The sequence below is a fragment of the Carcharodon carcharias genome, chromosome 26 (genome assembly GCF_017639515.1).
Source record: "Carcharodon carcharias isolate sCarCar2 chromosome 26, sCarCar2.pri, whole genome shotgun sequence".
NCBI classification, from domain to species: domain Eukaryota; kingdom Metazoa; phylum Chordata; class Chondrichthyes; order Lamniformes; family Lamnidae; genus Carcharodon; species Carcharodon carcharias.
In genome coordinates this window covers 14,617,813-14,643,171 of record NC_054492.1, presented here as the reverse complement: position 1 = coordinate 14,643,171, position 25,359 = coordinate 14,617,813, and the positions used below count along the sequence as shown (strand labels likewise).

Below are 25,359 nucleotides of genomic sequence, written 5' to 3'. Positions count from 1 at the left end.
CCAGTTACTTTCACAAGTAACTTGCCCATGGTAGGAAAAAGTAGTGAACCATGGCAAAATTGTGCAAATTGACACACGCTTTTCTAGTATGTAAACAGTTAGGTGGGGGCGGAGAACATTCTGGCACATAGCCAGGATGTGCTTCGCAATCTCACCTTGGAATTAACCCTCCGAGCGCCGTCCTTCTCATCTCAGCACATCTGTTGGCAGATTTTTAATTAAGCTGTCCAATTAATATTGCTAAATAGGGAACTGCATCTTCCTCTAGGTAAGAGCTTCAGATTGAGATCAATGCAATTCCTGGGAATGTTTTCAGGCTGAAGGAAAGCTCACCGCGGCCGCTGAGCAGGAATTTGTCTCGCGTGAATAAGCCTTTCAGTTTAAGTCCTGTCAATAACTGACACACCGAGGTTACTCCGATTATCCCACCATCCGTCACCTTCAGGACTCCACCCGACTATGAGTGACGGAGCTTTGTCATCTGCTAGTCAGATCACTCGGTGTCAGGTCCGGTATCTCAGGTTCTCACTTGGGGTGGGGGCAGGTGGGAAACTGGCTCCGAAGGTTCCAGGAAACCACAGAAAAGTCCTTTCCTGCACCCGTGCTTAGCTGCAGTTTATTCCAAAAAAAGATTTTGCTAATGAGGTAGAGGCTGGATTTTGCAAATCAATCCTTTTTTTTTAAAAGAAAGATTAAGGAAGGGGTTAAGAACAAAGATCTTTCTCAACAGAGCCCAATGTCAATGTTGGAGATTTGTGAAGGAATTAATGTCCTGCTCACCTGCATTCCAAGAAGAGGCTGAGACTAAATTATCCACAATGGAGGCGAAATAGGAAACTGGGGCTGAGGGGTTCATGTTAAAGGTTTAATTAGAACACCAGAGACAGGATGTTAAAAATAAAATTCACTTTTATTGTTTGTACAAATTTTTCCATTCATTATAAATTTCAAAATCATCCATTACAACATTTATTTCAAACATTTGGTTACTATTGTGAACACTGAATTATTGAAATGAATCATAAAAAGGATGAGAGCAAATTATCCATACAACATTTTTTACAATGGGTTGCTATAGTTTTTACAGCTAGTAATTCCACGGCCATACAACATTCAAATTTTCCCTCATAAATAATTAAAAAAGAAAGAAATATACAATACCAAGTGTTTTTGTTTTTCTGTATTATAGAGGCAATTTACTTCTACTGCCTCTAGCAGAATACCAATAAATGAGTCAGCAGCAATTCTGCCTCTGAGGTTTCTCTGTGTTAAAATGGCTGCTGTACATGCTTGTATAGAGCACACTGCACTTCAAAAATGACTTGTGAGTGAAGCGCTTTAAGGTGTTCGAGTGATGTCAAAAGATGCTAAGTAAATGCAAATCTTTAAGTCTTTTTGAAGAGATCCCTATCGATCCACTGGATTGCCAACACTGAGTTTTGATCATAATTTATTGAGCGTGTGGTATTTTAATGGGGGCATTTCACTGCAATAGAAAGTAAGAGAAAAATGTCCCTCCCCTCTATTCTTTCAGTCATTAAAATAGTAGTGCAAAGTTGATTAACATATATTTAACACAATTAAAATTGGTTTAGTCAAAGATGGTGGACGGACACTGTGATTTAAAATGCTCATTTTTTGTGATAAATCCAACATATCCCATGTATAACTGAAATGTCTAAAGACAGGTCTCGAGGCTCTAATTATGGCTGCAAATTGTAAGATGTGAAGCTTTTTTTTAATCAATCCAACCGCATCGTCAGCTAAGGCCTATCAAGAAAGGTAACAGATCAGCATTACCTGGTCAGTTGGTCTGTCCTATTTCTCTCCTTTCACCCATAAATAAAAAGAAAGGCTTACATTTATATAGCTCCTTACATGACCTCAGGAAGTCCCAAAGTACTCTACAGCCAACAAGTTACTTTTGAAGTGCAGTCACTGTTGTAATGCAGGAAATGCGTCAGCCAATTTTGCAAAGCAAGCTCCCACAAACAGCAATATCACAATCGCTAGATACTCTGTTTCTCTGAAACAAAAGCAAAAACAGCTGGAAAAACTCAGCAGGTCTGACAGCATCTGCGGAGAGGAACACAGTTAACGTTTCGATTCCGTATGACTCTTTTGCTTTTATCTCTGTTTGTCTGATTTTGATTGAGAGATAAATACTGGCCGGGCCACCAGGGATAACACCCCCTGCTCTTCTTTGAAATGGTGCCATATGGGGTTCTTTATTTCCAACTGAGAGGGCAAATAGACCCTCGGTTTAATGTCTCATTCAAAAGGTGCATCTTGTAAAGTGCAGCACGCCCCCAGTAATGCACTGGACTGTCAGCCTAGATTTTTGTAAATTTGGCACGAAGGATAAAAATGCTAACTACTCATATTGAAGCAGGACTTATCATAATGGGCATCAGAAATGCTTTCTTAATTGAATGGTTTGATAATGACTATTTCATCTGCAGACTTCACTTATAAGAGTCATTTATTTGGGGCTAGAGTTTCTGCTTTGGCTGCAATCACTGATTCTGGTGTAAACTGCAACCGTTTTAAAAAGTAATTTCTCTTCCTGAATTTCTGCTCGCTCAGTTTGCATATCGCTGAATACAAAATCGACCATGAACCAGCACAATCGGGCAAACTTTTAAAATTTAATTTATGTTTAGGAAAAAAGACTTTGCTTTTAAGAAATATTCCTTGATATATTTAAGGGTGGTAACTTGGTGCGGCATGTTTGATGCAGCTAAAAATGGATTGATCACAAAAAATAAGCATTTTAAATCACAGAGTCCATCCACCACCTGTGAATAACCCAACGTTAAAGGTAATTTTAAAAAGAAATACAATATTTTCTACCTAGATTGAGGTACAGTAGTCAATACCTTAGTAAATTAGAAAGAAAGCATTCAAAACCTTTTGAAAATGTATCTATTACACCTTGAAACCTCAAATGTTTCAGCTCCTCTAAGATTGACAAATGAGTGTGATGAATAGAAATATCCAAGTGATGAATTCACCCTGGGTCCATGGCCAATTTTATGATTGGGACGTGCTTTCAGTGTGATTTATTTAAACTAGTAAAAAAAATATTATGGTATCTTGAGTTGTGCTGAATGCAATTTGTGCTTAAGGTTTCATAATCTTTTGCTTTGGCTATGTCAATATCTGGGGAATGGCACCAAAATCCAGGGGAACTTGGTTTTTGTGTTATGTTCTTGCCGGCACTACCTACCACCAACGATTCTACCAGAAATAAAAACGGATAAAGCTCGATTTCCAGAGCCTCATCCCCAATTTCCATTAAGTATCTGATGCAGCTCATCTTGAAGTTGGAAGCTTGTCAGTTTAAGTCCCACTCCAGAAGTTTGACCACAAAATCTGGCCTGTCACTGACAGTGCCGTACTGAGGGAGTGCTGCGCTATCAGAGGTTCCATCTACTGGGTGCAATGTTAAAGTCAGGCGCCCCAGTTGGCGTTTCAAGTGGATGCAAAGAGCATTATTTCAAAGAGCAGGAGAGTTCTCACTGTGTTCTGGCCAATATTTATCCCTCAACTTTACAAAAATGGATTATCTGGTCTCAGTGCTGTTTGTGGAATCTTGCTGTGCACAAAATGGCTGCTGTGTTTCCCTGTGTTGCAACAGTGATGACATTTCAAAGGCACAGGATGTTAAGTCATTTGGGGTGTCTGAAGTCTCGAAATGAAGTATAAAAAACAAATGTTTTTTTTCTATTTCCATCAACTGATGAAAAATTGAGGGCATCAATCCCACAACTTCCCAATGTACATGCTCAACCCACTCAGAAACAAAAGTTCCATAATTTAAACCTATAAAAGCTGTTTAAAAAAAAATGCTTGGAGTGGAACTCCATCGCTCCTCAAGGGTTAATATATCTAGGAGGTTTCATCACAAGACCTTAGCCACCCCGCCCACTATTGGCTGCTTGAAGTATCCGTCAGTGCTGTGCCTCTCCTTCCTACCTATTGGAAAGCAAACAGCCTCTTCATTATCCCATTGGATGACAGTAAGTCAAGCCGCCATTCTCCCCATATTCTTTGCAACTGAGAAATTAAAGTGCCCTGAGAAATAGGGAAACAACAACTTATATTTATACAGCACCTTTAATGTAATGCAACATCTCAAAGTACTGAAACAGGAGCATTGTCAAACAAAACATAACACCGAGTGACATAAGGAGATATTAGGTCAGATGATCAAAAGTTTAGTCAAAGAGGTAGGCTTAAAGGAGTGTCTTAAAGGAGGTAAGAGAGCTAGAAAGGTGCAGAGGTGTAGGAAGGGTATTCCAGAGCTTGGAGCCCAGGCAACTGAAAGCAATTAAAATCGAGGATGCATGAAGCCAGAATTAGATGAGTGCAGATATCTTGGAAGCTTAAGGGTCAGGAAGAGTTTAGAGCGATAGGGAGGAGTAGGCCATCAAGGGATTTGAAAAGAAGGGTGAGAATTTTAAAATCATGATGCTGCTTGACCACAGGAGCAAAGTAAAATGTACATAGGATTGCCAATCCTCCTGGATTGTCTCCAGGAATTCAACAATCATCTCCAGGGTACAGCTGCAACCAGTACATGGAAGAAAAATTATCGGAAGGCTTTTTTAATGTAAAAGTAGCTTCCTATTTTCTCTGGACACTTTTACTTCTCATTTACAAAACTATGGGGAAAATGGTGGATTGACTGTCATCCAATCGGATAATGAAGAGTTTGTTTGCTTTCCAATTGGTGGAAGGTGGGACACCACATGGATGATGCATCAGGCAACCAATGATGGGAGTGTGGAAGCAGGAAGGTTGGAGGTCATGTGATTAAACCTCCTGGACTATATCCAACCAGAATTGGCAGTGGGAGTAATATACCTTGGTCTTAACAAATGAAACACTTTGAAGGTCCAGTCTTGCATGTAGTGCGGAACTTAATGCTCTCCCCCCAACAGTATTGGTGGCAGACGGGCGCTTGATCAGGTGGGAGGGTGCTGGATGAGGACACCGTCGCTTTCACTCCTTTGCCTTGGTTAATTTCAGGGCTGGAAGACTCGTGAATGATCTTCTTACTCGGCCACCAACTGAGGCCCTTAAGTGGGCAATTTACGCTCACTTAAGGGCCTCATCCTGCCACTGCTGGTATTCACCCAGCGGCTGGCGAGGGACTCATTACGCTGGAAGCCTGAAACGCAAACCCTGTTGGGGGTGCTTGGTGGCTTCCGGGGTTCAGGAGGTGGGTGGTCCCTTGTTCAAAGGCAAGTGGCAATTGTCAGTTTTTGCTCGAGGGACCCTGTCTTGGGAAGGGGTGGTCCCACTGAGAGCCACCACCCTGCCCTTGCTGCTGACCTCCCTCCCCCTCCTCTACCACACCCCCACACGCCTAGCTATCACTCATCCATGGCAGGCTCCCTTGGCAATCCTGGGCCTTAGGCAGGTGCATTACCAGCAACACCCATTGCCTTCTCAGTGGTGCTGCCAAATAATGAAGAGTTACCAGTCTCTGACTGGACAACTGCCCGACTATTGCCATGTTGTGAACAGGCTGCTAGGAGGTAACTTCAGTCTTGGCTGTTCAACAACCACTCCTCTTCAGCAAGCAACTGACTGAATTCTCTTCTTAAAATATTAAATGTGTCATGCAATCAATGGTAGCTGGCAACTGTGGCAGTGTGGCACATTGAGTGAGTTTTTACAGAATAGCAGTGCCACCTGCTCTGGCTGTCAATTTAAAGTTACCTGCTCTGTGGAACAGGGCGGGTTTGATTTAAAATACATGTTTAATGCCCTGCCTTTAGTCAATGGGGCATAAGGTCGAGTGGGATATATAACAGGTGCCCAACGTGAGCCAGCTGTGTTCCTGCTGAGCACAATGGGTTAAAGTTCTCCCTATCGTGTGTTAAATACAATTCCCGGCCTCACGAAATTGTAACTCTTAAGTTTTAACAATTACCTTGTCAAGTGGAAGTTCATAGGGACTCCATTGGTTCAAGAAGGCAGCTTACCATCACCTTCTCAGGGGCAGTTAGGGATGGGCAATAAACGCTGGCCTAGCCAGTGATGTCCACGTCCCATGAATGAATATTTTTTTTAAAAGTTTTATTCCTCAGCAAACCAAAAATGGAAATGGGATGGGGGTTTCTCCTGGCATAACTGGTGTGGAGTCCGAACAGCTCTGGGCAGAGTGAACTCTCTAATGAGCTACTTATATAATAGAGATGTCAAAGTTACCAAATTCTTTAGCGTGGTGACATTTTTGGGACCCGATCTGCATCTTAAAAGCAAGACCCCACTTCCCTCCTGCCGTTGTCCCGCTTGTAAACTCAGAGTGGGTTAACGTCAGGATACAATAGTAAGGCAGCAGGGTCACAGAAGCTAAGCGACTGTCCTCATCCTAACTGTTGCCCCCCAAACCCCTGCCCCAACCAGTTACTGCCAGGCAGGAGGGATTAAAATTGAGGGAGGGCCATACTGCAGACAACAATGCTCTTTTAAAATGAAGGCAAGTAAGGCAATTTTTCTTTGGACATGCATACATACAGAGAGCCACAATATCACTGCTACTCCTATCCTGTCATTCCACTCAGAAGTATTTCCTTTTCTATCTCGTAGTGGGGCCAAGAACTTTACTTATGTTAACCAAACATTCTTCAGACACTTCAAAGAACTCTGGAGCAGAGAGTAAAAAATGTTTATAATGCAAATAAATAGCTTATAAATCATTAGCTAACAGCTGCTTGGCACTTCAATTCGCATTCACAGATATAAACTGGCTCCGTGATTCATTGAGAAACCAAGGAAGTAAATGGCTAAGATGGACATCAGTATGAAGAACAGCACAGTTCATCAACAAAGGCACTACTGATCTCCGATACAGCGCTCAAAAATTTAGTGCATTCCAAAATTTTCCTAAATTATCAAATGTAGTTGCTAATGTAACAAATTGCAGACTCCAGGACAATTAAGCAGCATTGTGCAACTGGAAATACCTTAAAACACAAATAATATCTAATGTTTCCTATTCAGTCTTAGTCCTTTTGCCCTTTGAGAAATTCAATGCAGTGGAATCACTTATGAAAATGATGGAATCTCACACGGTACCAACAGGCAAAATCTGAGCTGACCTGTGTGTTGTAATGTCGTCCTGTGTGTTCTCATTGTTACAATTCCTCGTTGATGCTTTTTGAAGTGCCCCTCCACAAATGCCCCTCCGATGATTCCTGCAATTCAATCCTGTGAGGCTCATGTGCATGCTCCGAATGCCTGGTAATCCTCTGAGCACATGGGTGGCTGAACCCATGACTTTCCATTCACAGAATACCTTGGGTGGCACGCCTGCGACTCCCCTTTGCCCACAGCCTTCAAGCAAGGCTCCCGGACTCCAAACAAACTCCTATAACTGGCACTCCTCAATCTGGCAGCTTCCAATTTGGCAAGGAGCAAAGCCTTGTTTTATTCTGTGCCCTTAACATAGAGAAACACAGGAGGATTTCAAAGAGTGAGAAAATCCAACCACAGCGTCTGGCTGAAATCGAAGCTTTGTTAACGGTGAGGTGAGGTCTTTTTGATGGACCGAGAGTTGGTGCAAAAACCTATTGCATGTCTCTCGGGAGGAAGGGAGAGAGGCAGGGAAAAGAATTAAAGATAGAGAAATGACTAGGAGCCGGAAAGCCAGAAGTGATGAGTGGATGATCCATCTTGGCCTCCTCTGGGGGTCCCCAGCTTCATAGATACCAGTCTTCAGCCAATTTGATTCACTCCACATGATGTCAAGAAACGGCTGAAGGCACTGGATACTGCAAAGTACTGCGGAGTGAAACCGGTCTTTGACAGCAACGTGTAAAATGGGTGACTAACAAATTGGTAGCCTGTTTGGAGGAAAGTTAGGCAGGGTATAAAACAGGCAGTCAATTTGTAGTGCTCTGAAATCAGCGCAAAAAGAATAATTTCATGCCAGACAGTCAAAAGGACCAGGTGGATTATTTTTCTCTGGAAAGGTAGCTTTCGACCTTTGCTGCCTGGGCTATAATCAGGTGCATCCTTCACTGAACTCACCTGACTCAACAGAATTCAAGTGGGGCAGTGTTATTAAATGGTGGGCACACCGTCAGATTATTGACGAGTAGCAAAGGCACAAATCGACCCCAATCCCTCAGGACACAAGAAAAGAAACAACGGCCGGTGAAGGCAAAAATATCGCAAGGGACCTTAAATTGATCCAAACACACAAATTATACCATCGCATTTAAAATATTGCACATATTTCCACTGAATGATACAAAAGTCATTTTCAAACCTCGGCTGATTAAGATGGACACCCAAACCCACAGAGACAAGAAGTTCTAAAGTGGACAGTTCAAAGTGGGAACTCTCAATGTCGCTTTCAGCCAAACAATCGAGCAGTCCATCTTGCTCCGCGAGCTATGAATTGCCTTTCTTCTTCCTAACAGGAGTGAGGCCGTTGCTCATTTTCAGCTCGGCATGCTGCACCTGTTAAAACAAACAGACGTCATGTTCCAGTTTGGTATCCCCAGTACTTGGCATGTTAATGGCTCCCTGAGGAGAGCCCAGAGGAAACCTCCGGAAGGTTCAAAGGTAATGAATCAGTTCTAGGGTAGGAAAGCATAGGGTATTAATTGTAGGAAGGAGACTTGACTCATGTTTGGATTGTAGATGCAGATCTAAGTTGGTTGAATTGTTTGTCCAGGTCCGGCCTATACTTGGTGCACTCTGCAATGTCTGCAGTTGATTAGCAGTTTAAAACAATAGCTGTATAGAAAAACTCAACCTATATGTTAAACATGGGACTCTAATTTGTTAGTCTGTCACTTGTCTTTTTTAGTCATGCTTTTCTCAATCTCTGGGCCTTTTCTTTCATTTTCATGGATGTAAATAATGCAAGTCCCCAAACCTAGCTCAGTTACTAACAAGAACCTTACGCTGCAGCCACGACTGCACACACGAGGAGTCTGATGAAATGCAGGAAGAAAAAGCCACATTATCAAAACAGTCATGCTGCAGGATGAGGTTGTACCCAAGAACTAAAGTCAGTCGAGGTGTCTCAATGCATGTGGAAAGTTGTCTCTCCTTGTGGTCTCAGTCTCAGACTCAGTGAACAAAATGTTGGCTTGCTTTATTCGAAATTGGTTAGGTGGCATTTTACCTCGCTGACCTGAGTTACAGTCAATGTACATATTGTGCTGGTTGTCAAAGAAGGCTGGATAATTGCCACAGCCAATCACAGAGCAGAAACAATGTGCTCTCAAAGTCCTGCAGACCAGAATAGGCATTACATTAGGAAACCTGGGTGGATAGAGATGAAGACCACCCAATTTTCCTTGCTAACTGAATTAGAATGATACAGTACAGAAAAAGACCATTTGGCCCATCATTCCCTTGCTAGATTTTAGAAAGAGCTATCCAACTAAACCCGCTCCCCTGCCCTTTCCTGATATCCCTGCAAAGTTTTCCTTTTCAGGTATACATCCAATTCCTCTTGCATCTGTGTCATGGCTCTTAGGCTTGAAAGGGATCATAAACTGGTTAAAATCAAGCCTTAGTTTTGTTCATTTTTAAATGGATTCTGCTGAACCAAAAGATGGCTGCTGCAAGTCATATGACATAAGATTGGTCACAGCTTCTGGAAATTTCCAAATAGTTACAAGGCAAAAGCAACCCTCGTAAGTGTGGAATCTCATACCTCTCTTTCTGAGGACATTAAAATAAATGAAATTAGAGAGCAGAGGCCGGTCGGTCTCTGCAATCTAAATTATAACGCAGGGAGAGCCATCGAAACTGTTATTCCAGCAGAGGTGCTAGGAGCTATCACTTTTCTCGTAAAGCAGACAAAGGATTTGACCAGAGGCACAGAAACCGCAACTGCCTCACTAATAAGCCACATCACATGATCCAAGCTTCTGGTCTTTGGAACATATCTAATATTACATTTCTAGACTCATAGCTCAGAGTGCTGATATATCTACAATCTGCAAGATTCAACAGCAGTACTTGAAGGTTGACAAAGCAACCTGCAACAAGTTTTAGCCCCTTGAAGACTGTTTAACTGGAAGTTTCTGATCAATGCCCATCAAGTCAAGTTTACGTACAGCAATCTCATCTGGCTGCATAACCATCCATTTTAAGGAAATTATGAGCTACTGTCTTCAGCCAGGAACTAACTTCTATGAGAAGGGCCCCTCCCACCCCCCCACCCATGGACTTTGACTTCCTGGACTCTGGAAATCGCGTGAGCTGATATTCATTGCTGTGGTTCTTTTACTGTTGTTATTCATATTTATAAAACTCCTCTTTTCTATCCCCCTTACTGTATATTTGTGTGTGTGTGTGAAGCAGCAATCAGTATCTTGCACCACACCTGCCCCCACCCCAGGTTTAAATGTGTGAATAAACTAACCTTCTGGTTAATCACAGCACCTTCCAAACCCATGATCACTACCAACTAGAAGGACAAGGGCAGCAGATAGATGGGAACACCACTACCTGGAAGTTCCCCTCCAAGTCATCACCATCCTGACTTGGAAATATATCGGTGTTCCTTCAATGTCGCTGGGTCAAAATCCTGGAACTCCCTTCCTAACAGCACTGTGGATGTACCTACACCACATGGACTACAATGGCTCAAGAAGGCAGCTCATAGAGAGCTTGCTGTGAGTCACTTTAAAAGTTAGACATCACAAACTGAAGGTTTTGGAAAACAGGCCACAGACTATTTTAAAAACAACTAAAAAACACTCTGCTTACAGACAGGTGGTGAGAGGATAAACGAGTTCAGTTTGCATGTCTCTCGTGTCCATAACAATACACTTCCGCCACCATTCCAGATCATAAAAGTTCACTATGCAAAGAAATTCTCCTCATCTCCCCTGGTTCTTTTACAAAATATCTTAAATCTGTGACCTCTGGTTACTGACATTCCTGCCAACAGAAACAGTTTCTCCTCATTTACTCTACCTTTTTTTTTATTCATTCACGGGATGTGGGCTTCGCTGGCTGGACCAGTATTTAATGCCCAACCCTAGTTGCACTTGAGAAGGTGGTGATGAGCTGCCTTCTTGAACCGCTGCAGTCCATGTGGTGTAGGCACACCCACAGTGCTGTTGGGGAGGGAGTTCCAGGATTTTGACCCAGCGACAATGAAGGAACATCGATATATTTCCAAGTCAGGGTGGTGATGACTTGGAGGGGAACTTCCAGGTGGTAGTGTTCCCATCTATCTGCTGCCCTTGTCCTTCTAGACGTAATGGTCATGGGTTTGGAAGGTGCTGTCGAAGGAGCCTTGGTGAATTCCTGCAATGCATCAATGTAGATGGCACACCTTGCTGCTACTGTGCATCAGTGGTGGAGGGAGTGAATGTTTGTGGATGGGGTGCTAATCAAGAAGGCTGCTTTTCCCTGGATGGTGTCAAGCTCCTTGAGTGTTGTGGGAGCTGCACTCATCCAGGCAAGTGGAGAGTATTGCATCACACTCCTTAATTGTGCCTTGTAGATGGTGGACAGGCTTTGGGAGTCAGGTGAATTACTCATTGCACGATTCCTAGCCTCCGACCTGATCTTGTAGCCATAGCATTTATATGGCTAGTCCAGTTCAGTTCAGGATTTTGATAGTGGGGGATTCAGTGATGGTAATGCTATTGAACATCAAGGGGCGATGGTTGGATTCTCTCTTGTTGAAGATGGTCATTGGCTGACACTTGTGTAGTGCAAATGTTACTTGTCACTTGTCAGCCCAAGCCTGGATATTGTCCAGGTCTTGCTGCATTTGGACATGGACTGCTTCAGTATCTGAGGAGTCTCGAATGGTGCTAAACATTGTGCAATCATCAGCGAATGTCCCTATTTCTGACCTCATGATGAAAGGACGGTCATTGATGAAGCAGCTGAAGATGGTTGGGCCGAGGACATTACCCTGAGGAACTCCTGCAGGGGATGACCTGGAGCTGAGATGATTGACCTTCAACAGCCACAACCATCTTCCTTTGTGCTAGTTATGAATCCAACCAGTGGAGAGCTTTCCCTGATTCCCATTGATTCCAGTTTTGCTAGGGTTCCTTGATGCCACACTCAGTCAAATGCTGCCTTGATCTCAAGGGCAGTCACTCTCAGGTCACCTCGGGAGTTCATCTCTTTTGTCCATGTTTGAACCAAGGCTATAATGAGGTCAGGAGCTGAGTGGCCCTGGCGGAACCCAAACTGGGCGTCAGTGAGCAGGTTATTGCTAAACAAGTGCCGCTTGATAGCACTGTTGTTAACCCCTTTCATTACTTTACTGATGATGGAGAGTAGACTGACGAGGTGGTAATTGGTTGGGTTGGATTTGTCCTGCTTTTTTTTTGTGTACAGGACATGCCTGGGTGATTTTCCACATAGTCGAGTAGATGCCAGTGTTGTAACTGTACTGGAACAGCTTGGCTAGGTGCATGGCAAGTTCTGGAGCACAAGTCATCAGTACTATTGCCGGAATATTGTCAGGGCCCATAGCCTTTGCAGTATCCAGTGTCTTCAGCCATTTCTTGATATCACGTGGAGTGAATCAAATTGGCTGAAGACTGGCATATGTGATGCTGGGGACCTCTGGAAGAGGCCGAGATGGATCAGCCACTCGGCCTTCTGGCTGAAGATTGTGGCAAATGCTTCAGCCTTATCTTATGCTCTGGGCTCCTCCATCATTGAGGATGGGGATATTTGTGGAGTCTCTTCCTCCAGTGAGTTGTTTAATTATCCACCGTCATTCATGACTGGATGTGGCAGAATTGCAAAGCTTAGATCTGATCTGTTGGTTGTGGGATCGCTTAGCTCTGTCTATCACATGCTGCTTATACTGTTTGGCGCGCAAGTAGCCCTGTGTTATAGCTTCACCAGGTTGACACCTCATTTTTCGATATGCCTGGTGTTGCTCCTGGCATGCCCTCCTCCACTCTTCATTGAACCAGAGTTGATTCCCTGGCTTGATGGTAAAGTTAGAGTGGGGGATATGCCGGGCCATGAGGTTACAGATTGTGGTTGAGTACAATTCTGCTGTTGCTGATGGCCCACAGTGTCTCATGGGTGTCCAGTCTTGAGTTGCTAGATCTGTTCGAAATCTATCCCATTTAGCACAGTGGTAGTGCCACGCAGCATGATGGGGGGTATCCTCAATGTGAAGGTGGGACTTCGTCTCCACAACGACTGTGTGGTGGTCACTCCTACCTATACCGTCATGGACAGATGCATCTGCAGCAGTCAGGTTGGTGAGGATGAGGTCAAGTTTGTTTTTCCCTCTTGTTGGTTCCCTCAGCACCTGCTGCGGACCCAGCCTAGCAGCTATGTCATTTAGGAGTCAGTCAGCCAGTTCGGTCAGTAGTGGTGCTCCCAAGCCACTCTTGGTGATGGATGTTGAAGCCCCCCACCCAGAGTACCTTCTGTGTCCTTGCCACCCTCAGTGCTTCCTCCAAATGGTGCTCAACATTGAGGAGCACTGATTCATCAGCTGAGTGAGGGTGGTACATGGTAACCAACAGGAGGTTTCCTTGCCCATGTTTGACCTGATGTCATGAGACTTCATGGGGTCCGGGGCAACTCCCTCCCGACTGTATACCACTGTTTCGCCACCTCTGCTGGGTCTGTCCTGCTGGTGAGACAGGACATACCCAGGGATGGTGATGGTGGTGTCTGGGACATTATCTGTAAAGTATGATACCGTGAGGATGACTATGTCAGGCTTTGCTTGACTAGTCTGTGAGACAGCTCTCCCAAATTTGGCACTAGTCCCTAGGATGTTAGTAAGGAGGACCCTTCATGATTTTGAACCACCCTTCAAAACACTTCATGATTTTGAAGATTTTGAAGCCTCTATTAAATTTCCTCTTCAACTTCTTTGATCTAAGGAGAATAACCTCAGCTTATCCAGTCTCTAGACATATCTGAAGTCCCTCATCCCTGGTACTATTCCAGTAAATCTCCTTTGCATCCTGTCTAAGGCCTCCCACTCTGAATGGATGATAATTAAGCAGTATCTTAAGCAGACATATAAGAGGGCTTCCCCTCCCAAATTTCCCTTCTCTGCTGCCCAAGTCACCCTCTACAACCAAGCACAACAGATGAAAACACTGCTCTGTTTATTATAAATATCTAATTACATGTATGGGTGGAAAACAGAGGTGAAGGAACTTAAATTATTCCATTTAGAACCTCTGGATGGTAAATGATCAACACAGGGACATGTCTATACAATCATGTTTATGTCTTAAGCTCTGGAATTCACTCTCTAACCCTATCTGCCCCTCTATCCTCCTTTTAAGTTGTTCCTTAAGACCAACTGCATTGACCAAGCCTTGGATCACCAGCCCAAGGACAAGATTTTGCATTTGGGTCAGAACCTCGACACTGGGGTCAATCGTGGGACCTGACCCCGCACTGTGTCAGGAGCAGACACTCGACAATGGTTTTACCTGAAATGGCCAATTAGCAGCTAGAGGGCATGCTCGATATCCAATCAAGGGCAGTGGGTGGGGTTTCAAAGCTGGAGGGCCAATAGGAGGCCCTCCAGCATACAAACAGCTGCAGCAGTGTGCAGGTAAGGGAGAGAGAGAAGGCGCCTCCATCTAGAGATACCCTCTCAAACGGCCCCCGCTGTTCAGGGGGGTGGAGAATAGTGTGATGGGGGTCAATATGTATTGTGATCCATGGCCTTCATTAGCCTTTTAACTGACTTCACAAGCTGGTGGATAGTCAGCATTCCCCAACAGAGCAGCTTCCGACAAAATGAACTGGGAGGGGTGGAATGATGTTGCCAAACTGACAAGCTGGCCAGCGGCGCAAAACTATGCGGCCGTCCACCTCCATTGCCCCACTCACATCAGGGTGAAAATCCTTCCTTGAGGAACTCTTTACATGGCTTGGTGTCAGGATTCGCACTCCTGTGAAGTGTGTTGGGGAGTTTTACCATATTGTATTATGTAAATGCAGGTTGTTGAAGTGCTGAAACTCTGCATGTCAGACCATTCAACGTTATCCAAAAAGTGTCAGCCTGGAACTAAGCTTCATTTCATTTGGGAAGCATGGTGCAGTAACCATTCAGTTTAAGAAGAATAGGAATTTTTTTTGGTAACCATGAAGTAAAGTTACCAAATCCAGTTCTCCAATCACTTCTGTCTTCGCTGATCTACATTGGCTCCCGGTTTCCCAAAGCCTTTAAGTTAAGACTTTCATCCACATTTTTAAATCCCCCTCAGCCTCACCCCTCCCCGGGGTGTCACTCCAGGTGGGAAAGCTCATTTGCATCGAACACAAGGTGAAAATCATCCAAAACTTTGCTGCTCGTATCCTAACTTATTGCAAGCCCTGCTCACTCGGAAGCTCTGCACTCACTGACTCGATATCGGCTTCCAATCCTCGTATGTCTCCATTTTAAAATTCTCATCCTTGTGTTCAAATTCCTTCGTGGGAACTTGGAAGGTGAAAAGGGAGGAAGTGAAGTGCATCTGTTGCATCTTCTGCACTTGCATAGAAAGGTGGCATAGCGAAGGGTGGGTATGTTGGGGGGCGACTGAGAAATGGACCAGGGAGCCGTGGAACGGTTCCTTCGGAATGCTGGAAGGGGAGGGGGGGCGGGGACATGCGTTTGGTGGTGGCATCACGCTGGGGGTAGCCAAAATAGCAGAAGATGATCTATTCAATATGGAGGCTAGCGGGGCAGAAAGTAAGAACAAGAGGAACCCTGTCATGGTTCTGGGAGGGAGTGGAAGGGGTAAATGCAGAAGTGTGATGGGAAACAGATTGGACACAGCGGAGGGCCCTGTTCACCAAGGTGGAGGATAATTCTCGGATGAGAGAAAATGGAACAGATATTGGAAGCGCTAGTATGGAGGGTCGCATCATACAAACAGATGTGAAAGAGACGGAGAAGCTGGGAGAATGGAATGGAGTCCTTAAAGGAAACAGAGGCCGGGATTTTCCGGCCCCCCCAGCCAGAAGCCCCTTGACTTGCGGTGGGACTGGAAGATAGCAGTGGGGGGGGGGGTGTGGAAAATCCCACTCAGAGTATGGGGCAATTGTTCTCAAGGTAGCTGTGGGAATCCATGGGCTTGTAGCAAATATTGGATGATGGCCTATGCCAAAAATGGAGACAGAGGAGTCAAGGAAGGGAAGGGAAGAGTCAGAGATGGACCAGATGAAGGTGAGAGAGGGATGTAAATTGGAAAGAAAGTCAGTGAAATTTTCCCAGATCAGGGTGAGAGCAGAAAGCTGCACTGATGCAGTCTTTCATGTACTGGACAAAGAGGTGAGTTAGTGGCCTGGAACAAGTAATGTTCCACGTACCCCACAAAAAGGCAGCTAGGGCCTATGTGCAGGTACCCATAGCAACACCTTTCATTTGGAGGAAATGAGTGGCGTCAAAGGAGAAGCTGCTCAATGTGCAAACAAGTCCGTCCATGCAGAGGAGGGTGGTGGTGAAAGGGGGATGGTTGGGCCTCCGTTCAAGGAAGAAGCGGAGAGCCCTCAGACCATCCTGGAGGGGGATGGAGAGGGTTTGGGTGTCCATGGCGAAGGGGAAACAGTTCGGGCCAGGAAACTGTTGAAGTGACAGCATCAGAACAGACTGGACAAGGGGAGAAAAAATAGAATTGAGATAGGAAGAAATTAGTTCAGTGGGGCAGGAACAGGCCAAAACATTGGGTCTACCGGGAAAATTCTGTTGATGGATTTTGGGAAGAAGCAGGCTGTTCAGGTTTGGGGAGTCGCTATTAGATTGGAGGCTGTGGAGGGAAGATCTCCGGGAGAGATGGGTCAGTGACAGCCCTGGGTGCAATGGCTTGATATTCGGTGCTGTAGGAGGGAGTGTCAGAGATATGACATTCAGCCACTACTAGGTAGAGGTCAGTACACCAGACAACAAAAGCACTACCCTCGTTAGCAGGTTTGATGAAAAATAAGATGTTGCCTGGCCTGCTAAGTATTTCCAGCATTTTCTGTTTTCATTGCAGATTTCCAGCATCTGCAGTCATTTGCTTTTTTATCAATGAAATTTTATCCAACTCTCATACATAATACTGGTCTCTTGTAACACGCAACAGTCTTTGCTCAGTAGTCACACTCATTCTCCCGCAGCTTGTGGAGTCAAGCCCCAGTCAGTACTTAAGCGCATAATCTAGGCTGACACTCTTGAGTACTGAGGTGCAGTACTGAGGGAGTGTGGCACGGTCACAGGTGCTATCATTCTGGTGAGATGTTAACCTGAGACCCTGTCTGCCCCTTCAGGTGGATGTACAAAATCCAATGGCATTATTTATCAAAAAACTGTGTGTGTCGGCCAACATTTACCCCTCAACCTAAAAAACAGACAAGCTGTTCCACTAATTTCATCGCTGTTTGTGGTAACTTGCACACATCCTCACATCACAGCAGTGACTACGCTTCACAAAGTAATGCATTGGCTAAAAAGCATTTTGGAAATTCTGGAAGTTGCGATAGACACTATATAAATGCAAGCTTCAGAACAACTCTTGATTTCAGTCTGTTGAGCTAAATAGCTGACTGACAGCTTGTCAGGCAAATTGAGTGAGGACACAATGTTGGAGGCTGAGTGCACCTGGAATTTACCCCAAATCTATAGACTTCAATAATTGAAGATGTGTTGTAAGACATGAGCTGATTTACGAGGGTATAATTGTTCCTTTACTATTTCACTGGGACCTTGTTTCCAAATCCAGTTCAATTTGATTTTTAAAAAAAAAATAAACGTGCAACAACATGAATGAAGTTTGGCACTGGCACAAATGGAGGAGCGTTGATGCCCCTGCCAACCAAGAACATAAAGGACGCGTTTGGCCCGTTTCTCACATTCTCTCTCCCTCTTCTTTCTCCAAGCAGCACTCTTCAGCTCTGAGATCAGCTCAGCCCTGGAATTATCACAGGGCAAAAATAAAAACATATTTGGAAAGAAATTCTTCTTCAAACAAAATCCGCACACATTGTGAAAACGATATGGTGCGAATCAAGGTTGCGAAGAGAACCTCATATCAGGGCAGTGAGGGGATGTGAGAGTTGAGGGCTAAGAGGCTGCTCTCTGTCTTATTGTTTTTATTGGAACTGGGGCGAATTCCCAGGGCACTAACACGGGCCTTATAAACAGCTCGCCTTGGCACCCAACAACCCTTGTAGCTGCCTCCGACCTATTTCTGGCAGCGTCGGGTCCGACTCCCATTAATACTTGTCTCGGGAAATCCTGCCTTTACAGGCACTTTCTCCTGAGGCGAGAGTGCCGAGCCAGGACACGTTCCAAATCCCCACCACCCGCCTCTAGGATGAAAATCCAGCCCCGTTATCCCCATCTTTGGCATTCTCTAAAATCTGGCACACAAAGAGGGCAGGACCTGAAACAAGGCAGCCACATATGCTTCAAATCTAAGATGAATCTGCCTGAGAGGGTAGTAGTCAAGTGGTTCTATTACAGGATTCGTAATCCGAGTTCAAATCCCGCTAGGGCATTTTTGAGAATTTCAACTCAGTTCAAAAACAATGTGAAGCTGAAGATTGTTGTAAAAATCAACAGGTCCACTAATGTCCTTTAGGGAAGGAAACCTGCCACCTTGACCTGTTCTTGCCTACCTTCAGCCACATAGCAATGTCATTAATTTTTAACTGCCCTCTCAAGTGACCTAATAAGCCCCTCAGTTTAGTACACAGGCAATAAATGCTGCCCTTGCCAATGATGCCCGTTTCCTGAGAATGCATGAAAAAAAATCTCCCACCTTTTGGACATCTGATGGAATTCTGGAGAGGAAGTTAAGCAGCTCGTTACTATCGATGGCGTATGGATTTCTTAGCTTCTTCGTGAATTTGTGTATGCCTGTCAACAAAATTTAATTTAAAAAAAATTCATTGAGACAGAAGGAACAGTTTTGCAAGTGAAAATTAGTGAGAAAACAATTACAGAGCGGCAGTCACACATGTGTGCCAGCGTTCATGTCTCAACCTTATTACCACTCTCTGTTCTGTCATCTGGGTTCATTAACAAATACCCTCTTTATATAAAATCTCATTTTCTTCAATTGCAAAATCCATTACAAAAGCAACAGCAGGAGAGTCCTCACCTCTCCCATAAGATAAGATTAGTGTTTGGTCTCTGCATTTCAAATGGAAGTTTATTAACAGCACATTTCCATGACATGTGCTGAGCCACTCCACAATACTCGAGTGGGCTTGAGGCTCTTCCTGACCCCAGCATGTTCAGTCCTGCTGCCTTTACACGTAAACAGCGCAAGAGATTTTTTATTTTCGTAAAATAAACTTCTGTTGATCGCCTTAATACTTTAGGCTCTGAGCGAGTCTCGACAAGCTGAAAAGCTAGTTGCACAAACAGCAAATAGGTAACCAGGTCCCACTGGGCCTCATCTGGCTGAAAGCAAGTACAGTTGATGAAGCTGAGGGAGGCGATTTACATTTCAGCATAAACATGTCAACATATATATCAAAGTGCATCGGTTTTATTTGCAATATACTTAATTATGTTTTAAAGTTTCACAAGTATACCTACAATGTGTGCCTGAATAGAAACAAGCGGGTTGTTTTCCACACACCTCAATGGCCCCGATTGTTAAAAGGGCCTGGAGTTTATTTCAGGCATATTCGGAAGACATAAGTGACTTTGTAGGCTAAGTTTTCATTTTCAGCTGTATATAAATGTGTGCCAATGAATTCTCTGCTTTAACAATTGCTTCACCTCATCACATTACTTTATTAATCTGCTGATGGATTAAAAGCCCATCTGTCTCAACGATTTAAACAAGGAATGTACTAAAAGTTCAGACTTCCTGTGTGACAGTGTTCCTTTGTATTTGTTTGTATGCTATGACGGTCTCACTACTGCAATGAGCCTGCCGATGTGCGTGTATGTGTGAGAATGAAGTGATCACAATGAATTGCTTTCCCTATGTGTATGACATTTACTGCAGTGTCACATTCGCGTGAAATGCAAGATCAAATTTCATTGCATTCTGAGTGTGTTAAAAATCTAAACAAAGCTTTCTCATTAACTGCATTAGGCTACAATGGTAGCGTCAAAAATGGTGCTTCCTGACATTACTGGCTTCAAAGTAATGAGGAACATGCTAACGTATTAACTGAGATCACCCAGTGACCGATTGGGCTAGGATCCAGTTACGCCCTATTTAAGTGCAAATTTCACAGGCTGATAACACAGTTAAAATACCTTCACAAGCAAAATGTTATCCAGATTAATTACAAATGGGGTTGTATCAGTGCGGTCACCCTGTGCAACAACCAGCAATTCAAATGGAAAACTCAAACCATCTGTCATTGAAACGGAAAGTCAGAACGATTTGAGAGATGGCTCATAGTTTGCTCCAGCACGATTCACCCACCAATTCTGTGCTATTTGATCTACATTGCTTCCCAGTCTTCCAAGATCTCAAACTTAATATCCTCAAATGTGTTTGAATCTCTCCATGGTCTCACCTTCCTACTTATGTGAGCCGCGCCAGCCCTATCACCCTCCGAGATCGCTGTGTTCCTCCATCACTGGCCTCTTAGGGATCCCTTTGCCTCACCAATGGTGGCCACGTCTTCAGTTATCTAGGCCCTAAATTCAGGAATTCCCTCTCTAAACCCCTTTGCCACTCTACCTCTTTGTTGACCATACAAGTTTAATATGACTATGCAAATTTAGCATAAATGATGCAAGTTTAGCATACAAGTTCAAAGTAACATAAATCGTACTGTTCCAAAATGAGAACTTGCCAACTGACAGCTGTTGTGAATAAGCAGAAAGAGAAACGTACCAATTGAAAATTGAATCTAAACTGTATATGTTCATGACATAGTCAGAGCTTCAAATGTCTTGCAGTTGTTATCCAGCATATGCGTGACACCCTGAACAGAGTTTAATCCATAAGGCACCAGTCCCGATGGCGGAAGTGGAGTTGTACACCACTGGCACACAAGGAATTTAATGTTAATTTTAAAGGGTGGGCAATGGGCATGTAGAGCATGAGCAATTGTGAGGCAGGGGCGAGCAGGAAGTGATGACACCCGCCATCAAATGAATGCACTGCAGCCCCAGCTGGGCTATAAAAGAGTCCCCAGGATAAGCCTGAAGGCAAGGAGGTCAGCTCGGGGAGACAACTTGCAAATTTGGAAGGATAAGCTTGGAAGCCAGTCTTCATCCCCCCTATGCAGATCTAAATGTTCTAAACTCATCATTCACCCCCTCATTATTCGCTGTCGTCTCCTGGGAACCCTCATCACTCCCAACCCCACTTTGTCCTTGCTGCTACTGACAGTCCAGGTCTGCGAACATTCCTCTACTCCCTGCCCTCTTCTTCAGTGTTTAGCAAAGACAACCGCTTACCTATCCGACTGGTTCACTTGGCCTGCTGCACACCACCTTTAGCCAGCTATAAATTAGGTGGCAGGAGTTTCACATTGGCCGTTGGCTTAATCTTTGAATGTAGGACTTAATTTGGAAAAGTTGTGATTTAATGAGCATTCATGACATGCAAATCTAAGGGAATGTGGTTCTCACCATCAGATGCCGCGAGTCCCGGCATATCGTTCAAACGCGAACAACTTAATACCTAAAACTCAATCCACCATCAGCAAGTCAAGATTTCAGCTCCTGTCTGATTAAGTCACCCTGCCCGCCACGATACCCACTCCCTGTGGCCCTACTGAATTCTGCCCCCATGTATTAGACCCAAACTGCTCTGAAATAAAGTGATGATTTCTCATTGTTCAATTTAGTAGTCTGATTGCAAGAACAAAAACTTGCATTTATATAGCACCTTTAATGTAGTGAAATGTCCCAAGGTGATTCACAGGAGCATAATTAAACAAAACTTGACATTGAACCTAAAGAGATTTTCAGACAGGTGACCAACAAAGTTTAACGATTTATGTACAAAGACAAAGTGGGGTTGGGAGTGATAAGGGTTCCCAGGAGACGACAGCAAATGACGAGGGGGTGAATGATGGGGTTGGAACATTTAGATCTGCATAGGAGGGATGAAGCTTATCCTTTCAAATTTGTAAGTTGTCTCCCCGAGCTGACCTGCTCCTTGCCTTCAGGCTTATCCTGGGGACTCTTTTATAGCCCAGCTGGGGCTGCACTGCATTTATTTGATGACGGGTGCCATCACTTCCTGCTCGCCCCTGCCTCGTGATTGCTCATGCTCCACATGCCCACTGCCCACCCTTTAAAATTAACATTAAATTCCTTGTGTGCCACTGGTGTACACTTCCGCCATCGAGACCGGCGCCTTATGGATTAAATTCCGCTTGTAGTGTCACGCATATGCTGGAAGACAACCGCAAGACATTCGAAGCTCTGACTATGTCATGAACACATACAGTTTAGATTCAATTTTCAATTGGTATGTTTCTCTTCCTGCTTATTCACAACAGCTGTCAGGTGACAAGTTCCCATTTTGGAATAGTACGATTTATGTTACTTTGAACTTGCATACTAAACTTGTACAGTTTATGCTAAATTTGTATAATCATGTTAAACTTGTCTTACTGCCCTGGGCAGATGTATCTGCAGCAGGAAGGTTCATGAGGATGAGGTCAAGTATGATTGTTCCCTCTTTTTGGTTCCCTCACCACTTGCCGCAGACCCAGTCTTACACCTATGTCCTTTAGGACTCGGCCAGCTCGGTCAGTAGTGGTGCTACCGAGTTACCCTTGGTGATGGACATTGAAGTCCCCCATCGAGAGTACATTCTGCGCCATTGACACCCTAAGTGGTCCCTCCAATTCATATTCAACATGGAGGAGCACTGATTCATCAGCTGTAGGAAGGCAGTGTCTGGTAATCAGCAGGAGACTTCCTTGCCCATGTTTGACCTGATGCCATAAGAATTCATGGAGTCCGGAGTAGATGTTGAGTACTACCAGGGCAACTCCCTCCGGACTGTATACCACCGTGCCGCCACATCTGCTGGGTGAGACACGACATACCAGGGATAGTGTTGGTGGTGTCTGAACATCATCTGTAAGGAATAAACTTGGCCAGATCACACTTGGAGTATTGTAAATAAGGTCAGAGAATGTGGAGTCAGGGGACAAGTAGCAGTCTGGTTTGCTAGCTGGCTTCAAGAATTTCTGAGAGAGTGAGAGAGTGGGAGTAAAGGGTAGATATTCAGTGTGGCAGAAGGTGGGAAGTGGTGTTCCACAACTGCTGTTCACAATTTACATTAACAATTTGGACTTTTGAATCAAATACACAATTTTTAAATTTGAAGATGACACCAAATTTTGTGTGGGGGTGGCGAGATGGATAGTCAATCCTCAGGAGGACTGCAACAAATTAAAATTAAACATTAATAAATTTGCAGAATGGGTAAATAATTGGCAAATGAACTTCAACGCAGATCAATGTGAGGTAATACATTTTGGTAGGAAAAGTATGGATAGGAAACTTATTACTTGCAAGGTACAAGTCTATGTGAGGTAGAGGAGTACAAATACATCAATTATTAAAAGTTGTACCACCGATTAGCAAAACCATACAAAAGTAAACCAAGCAGCAGGCTTAATTTCTACAGGGGTAGAATTGAAAAGTAGGGAAGTTATGCTAAACCTGTGTCGAACCCTAGTTAGACCACACTTAGAGAACTGTGTGCAGCTCTGGTCACCATATTATAAAAAGGATATAGGGGCACTGGAGAGGGTGCAGAGAAGATTTATAAAGATGATAACAGAAGTGTGTGGGTATACATGTCAGGAAAGGATGAATTGGGTAGGTCTCTTTTCTCTTGAAAGGAAAAGGCTGAAGGGTGACCTAACAGAGGTCTTTAAAATTATGAAAGGTCTTTACAGAGTGGACACAGAGCGAATGTTTCCTGCTGTGGGGAAGAGCATAACTGAAGTCCAACAATATGAAATAGACACCAAGAGTTCCAATAAGGAATTCAGAAGAAACCTCTTTACCCAAAGAGTAGTTAGAATGTGGAACTCACGCCCACAAGGAGTGTTTGAAGCGAATGCTACAGATGCATTTAAGAGGAAGTTAGATAAGCATTTGATTAAGAAGGAAATAGATGGTTATGATGGCAGGTTTACTTGAACAAAGTAAGGAGGTGGTTCAAGTGGAGGCACCAGCTGAACTGGCTGGGCCAAATGGCCTGTTTCTGTGCCATATATCCTAGGTAATCCTATGTATTCTGGTCTCCATAGCGATTACAAAGATTCAGAGGCACTGGAGAAGGTGCAAAAAAGATTTACCAAAATGATACCAGTGCTGAGAGGTTACATCTGTCAGGAAATACTGAACAGACTGGAGCTCTTTCCTCTAGAAAAGAAAAGACTGGCCTGATAGAGCTCTTTACGATTATAAAAAGTTTGATAATATAGACATAGCGAAGATGCTTACACTTCTAGGAATAACCAGACTAGGGGCCATAAGTATAAGACAGTCACTAATACATTTAAAAGGGAATTAAGGAGAAATGTCTTTCTCCAGAAAGTGGTTGGAATGTGGAACTTGTTACATAGAAACATAGAAACAAGGAGCAGGAGTAGTACATTCAACCTTTCGAGCCTGCTCCGCCATTCATTATGATCATGGTTGATCATCCAACTCAATAGCCTGCTCCCGCTTTCTCCCCATACCCTTTGATCCCTTTCGCCCCAAGAGCTATATCTAACTACTTCTTGAAGCATACAATGTTTTGGTCTCAACTACTTTCTGTGGTAACGAATTCCACAGGCTCACCACTCTCTGGGTGAAGAAATTTCTCCTCATCTCAGTCCTAAATGGTCTACCCCATAACCTCAGACTCTGACCCCTGGTTCTGGACTCCCCCACCATCTGGAACATCCTTCCTGCATCTACCCTGTCTAGTCCTGTTAGAATTTTATAGGTTTCTATGAGATACCCCCTCATTCTTCTGAACTCCAGAGAATATAATTCTAATCGACTCAATCTCTCCTCATATGTCAGTCCCGCCATCCTAGGAATCATTCGGGTAAACCTTCGCTGCACTCCCTCTATAGCAAGTATGTCCACAAGGAGTGGATGAGGTGAATAGTATAAATGCATTTAAGGGGAAGGTAGACAGATGCATGAGAAAGAAAGGTACAGAAGGATATGTTGATGGGGTCAGATGAAGAAGGGTGGGGAGAGGCCTGGGTGGGATATAGCACTGACATGGACCTGTTAGATCTGTTTCCGTGCTGTAACTTTGCTTTGTAAATTTGAACTGAAAACACAGAAACTTTTATTTCTAAGGGTGCTACAAAAAAATACGATAATGTGTGCGCGTGTATAGTATAATACAATATACAGACAAATATGGCAAACAATTTTGCTTTGGTTTTTGAATAAATACTGGCTTGCCAATGCATGTCCTG

The 25,359-nt window shown here is 44.0% G+C and overlaps 1 protein-coding gene across 1 annotated transcript in view; it reads right to left on the bottom strand.

The window, feature by feature from the left end:
- Positions 1-891: 891 nt before the first annotated feature.
- LOC121270006 (multiple C2 and transmembrane domain-containing protein 2-like) overlaps positions 892-25,359 on the bottom strand; it is a 483,534-nt gene continuing 459,066 nt past the window's right edge. The window contains exons 22-23 of the mRNA XM_041175251.1: positions 18,741-18,838; positions 892-8,481 (exon numbers count right to left, since the gene is read on the bottom strand). Coding sequence (XP_041031185.1) covers positions 8,413-8,481; positions 18,741-18,838 — 167 coding nt within the window. The 3' untranslated portion in view covers positions 892-8,412. The remainder of the gene's footprint in view (positions 8,482-18,740; positions 18,839-25,359) is intronic.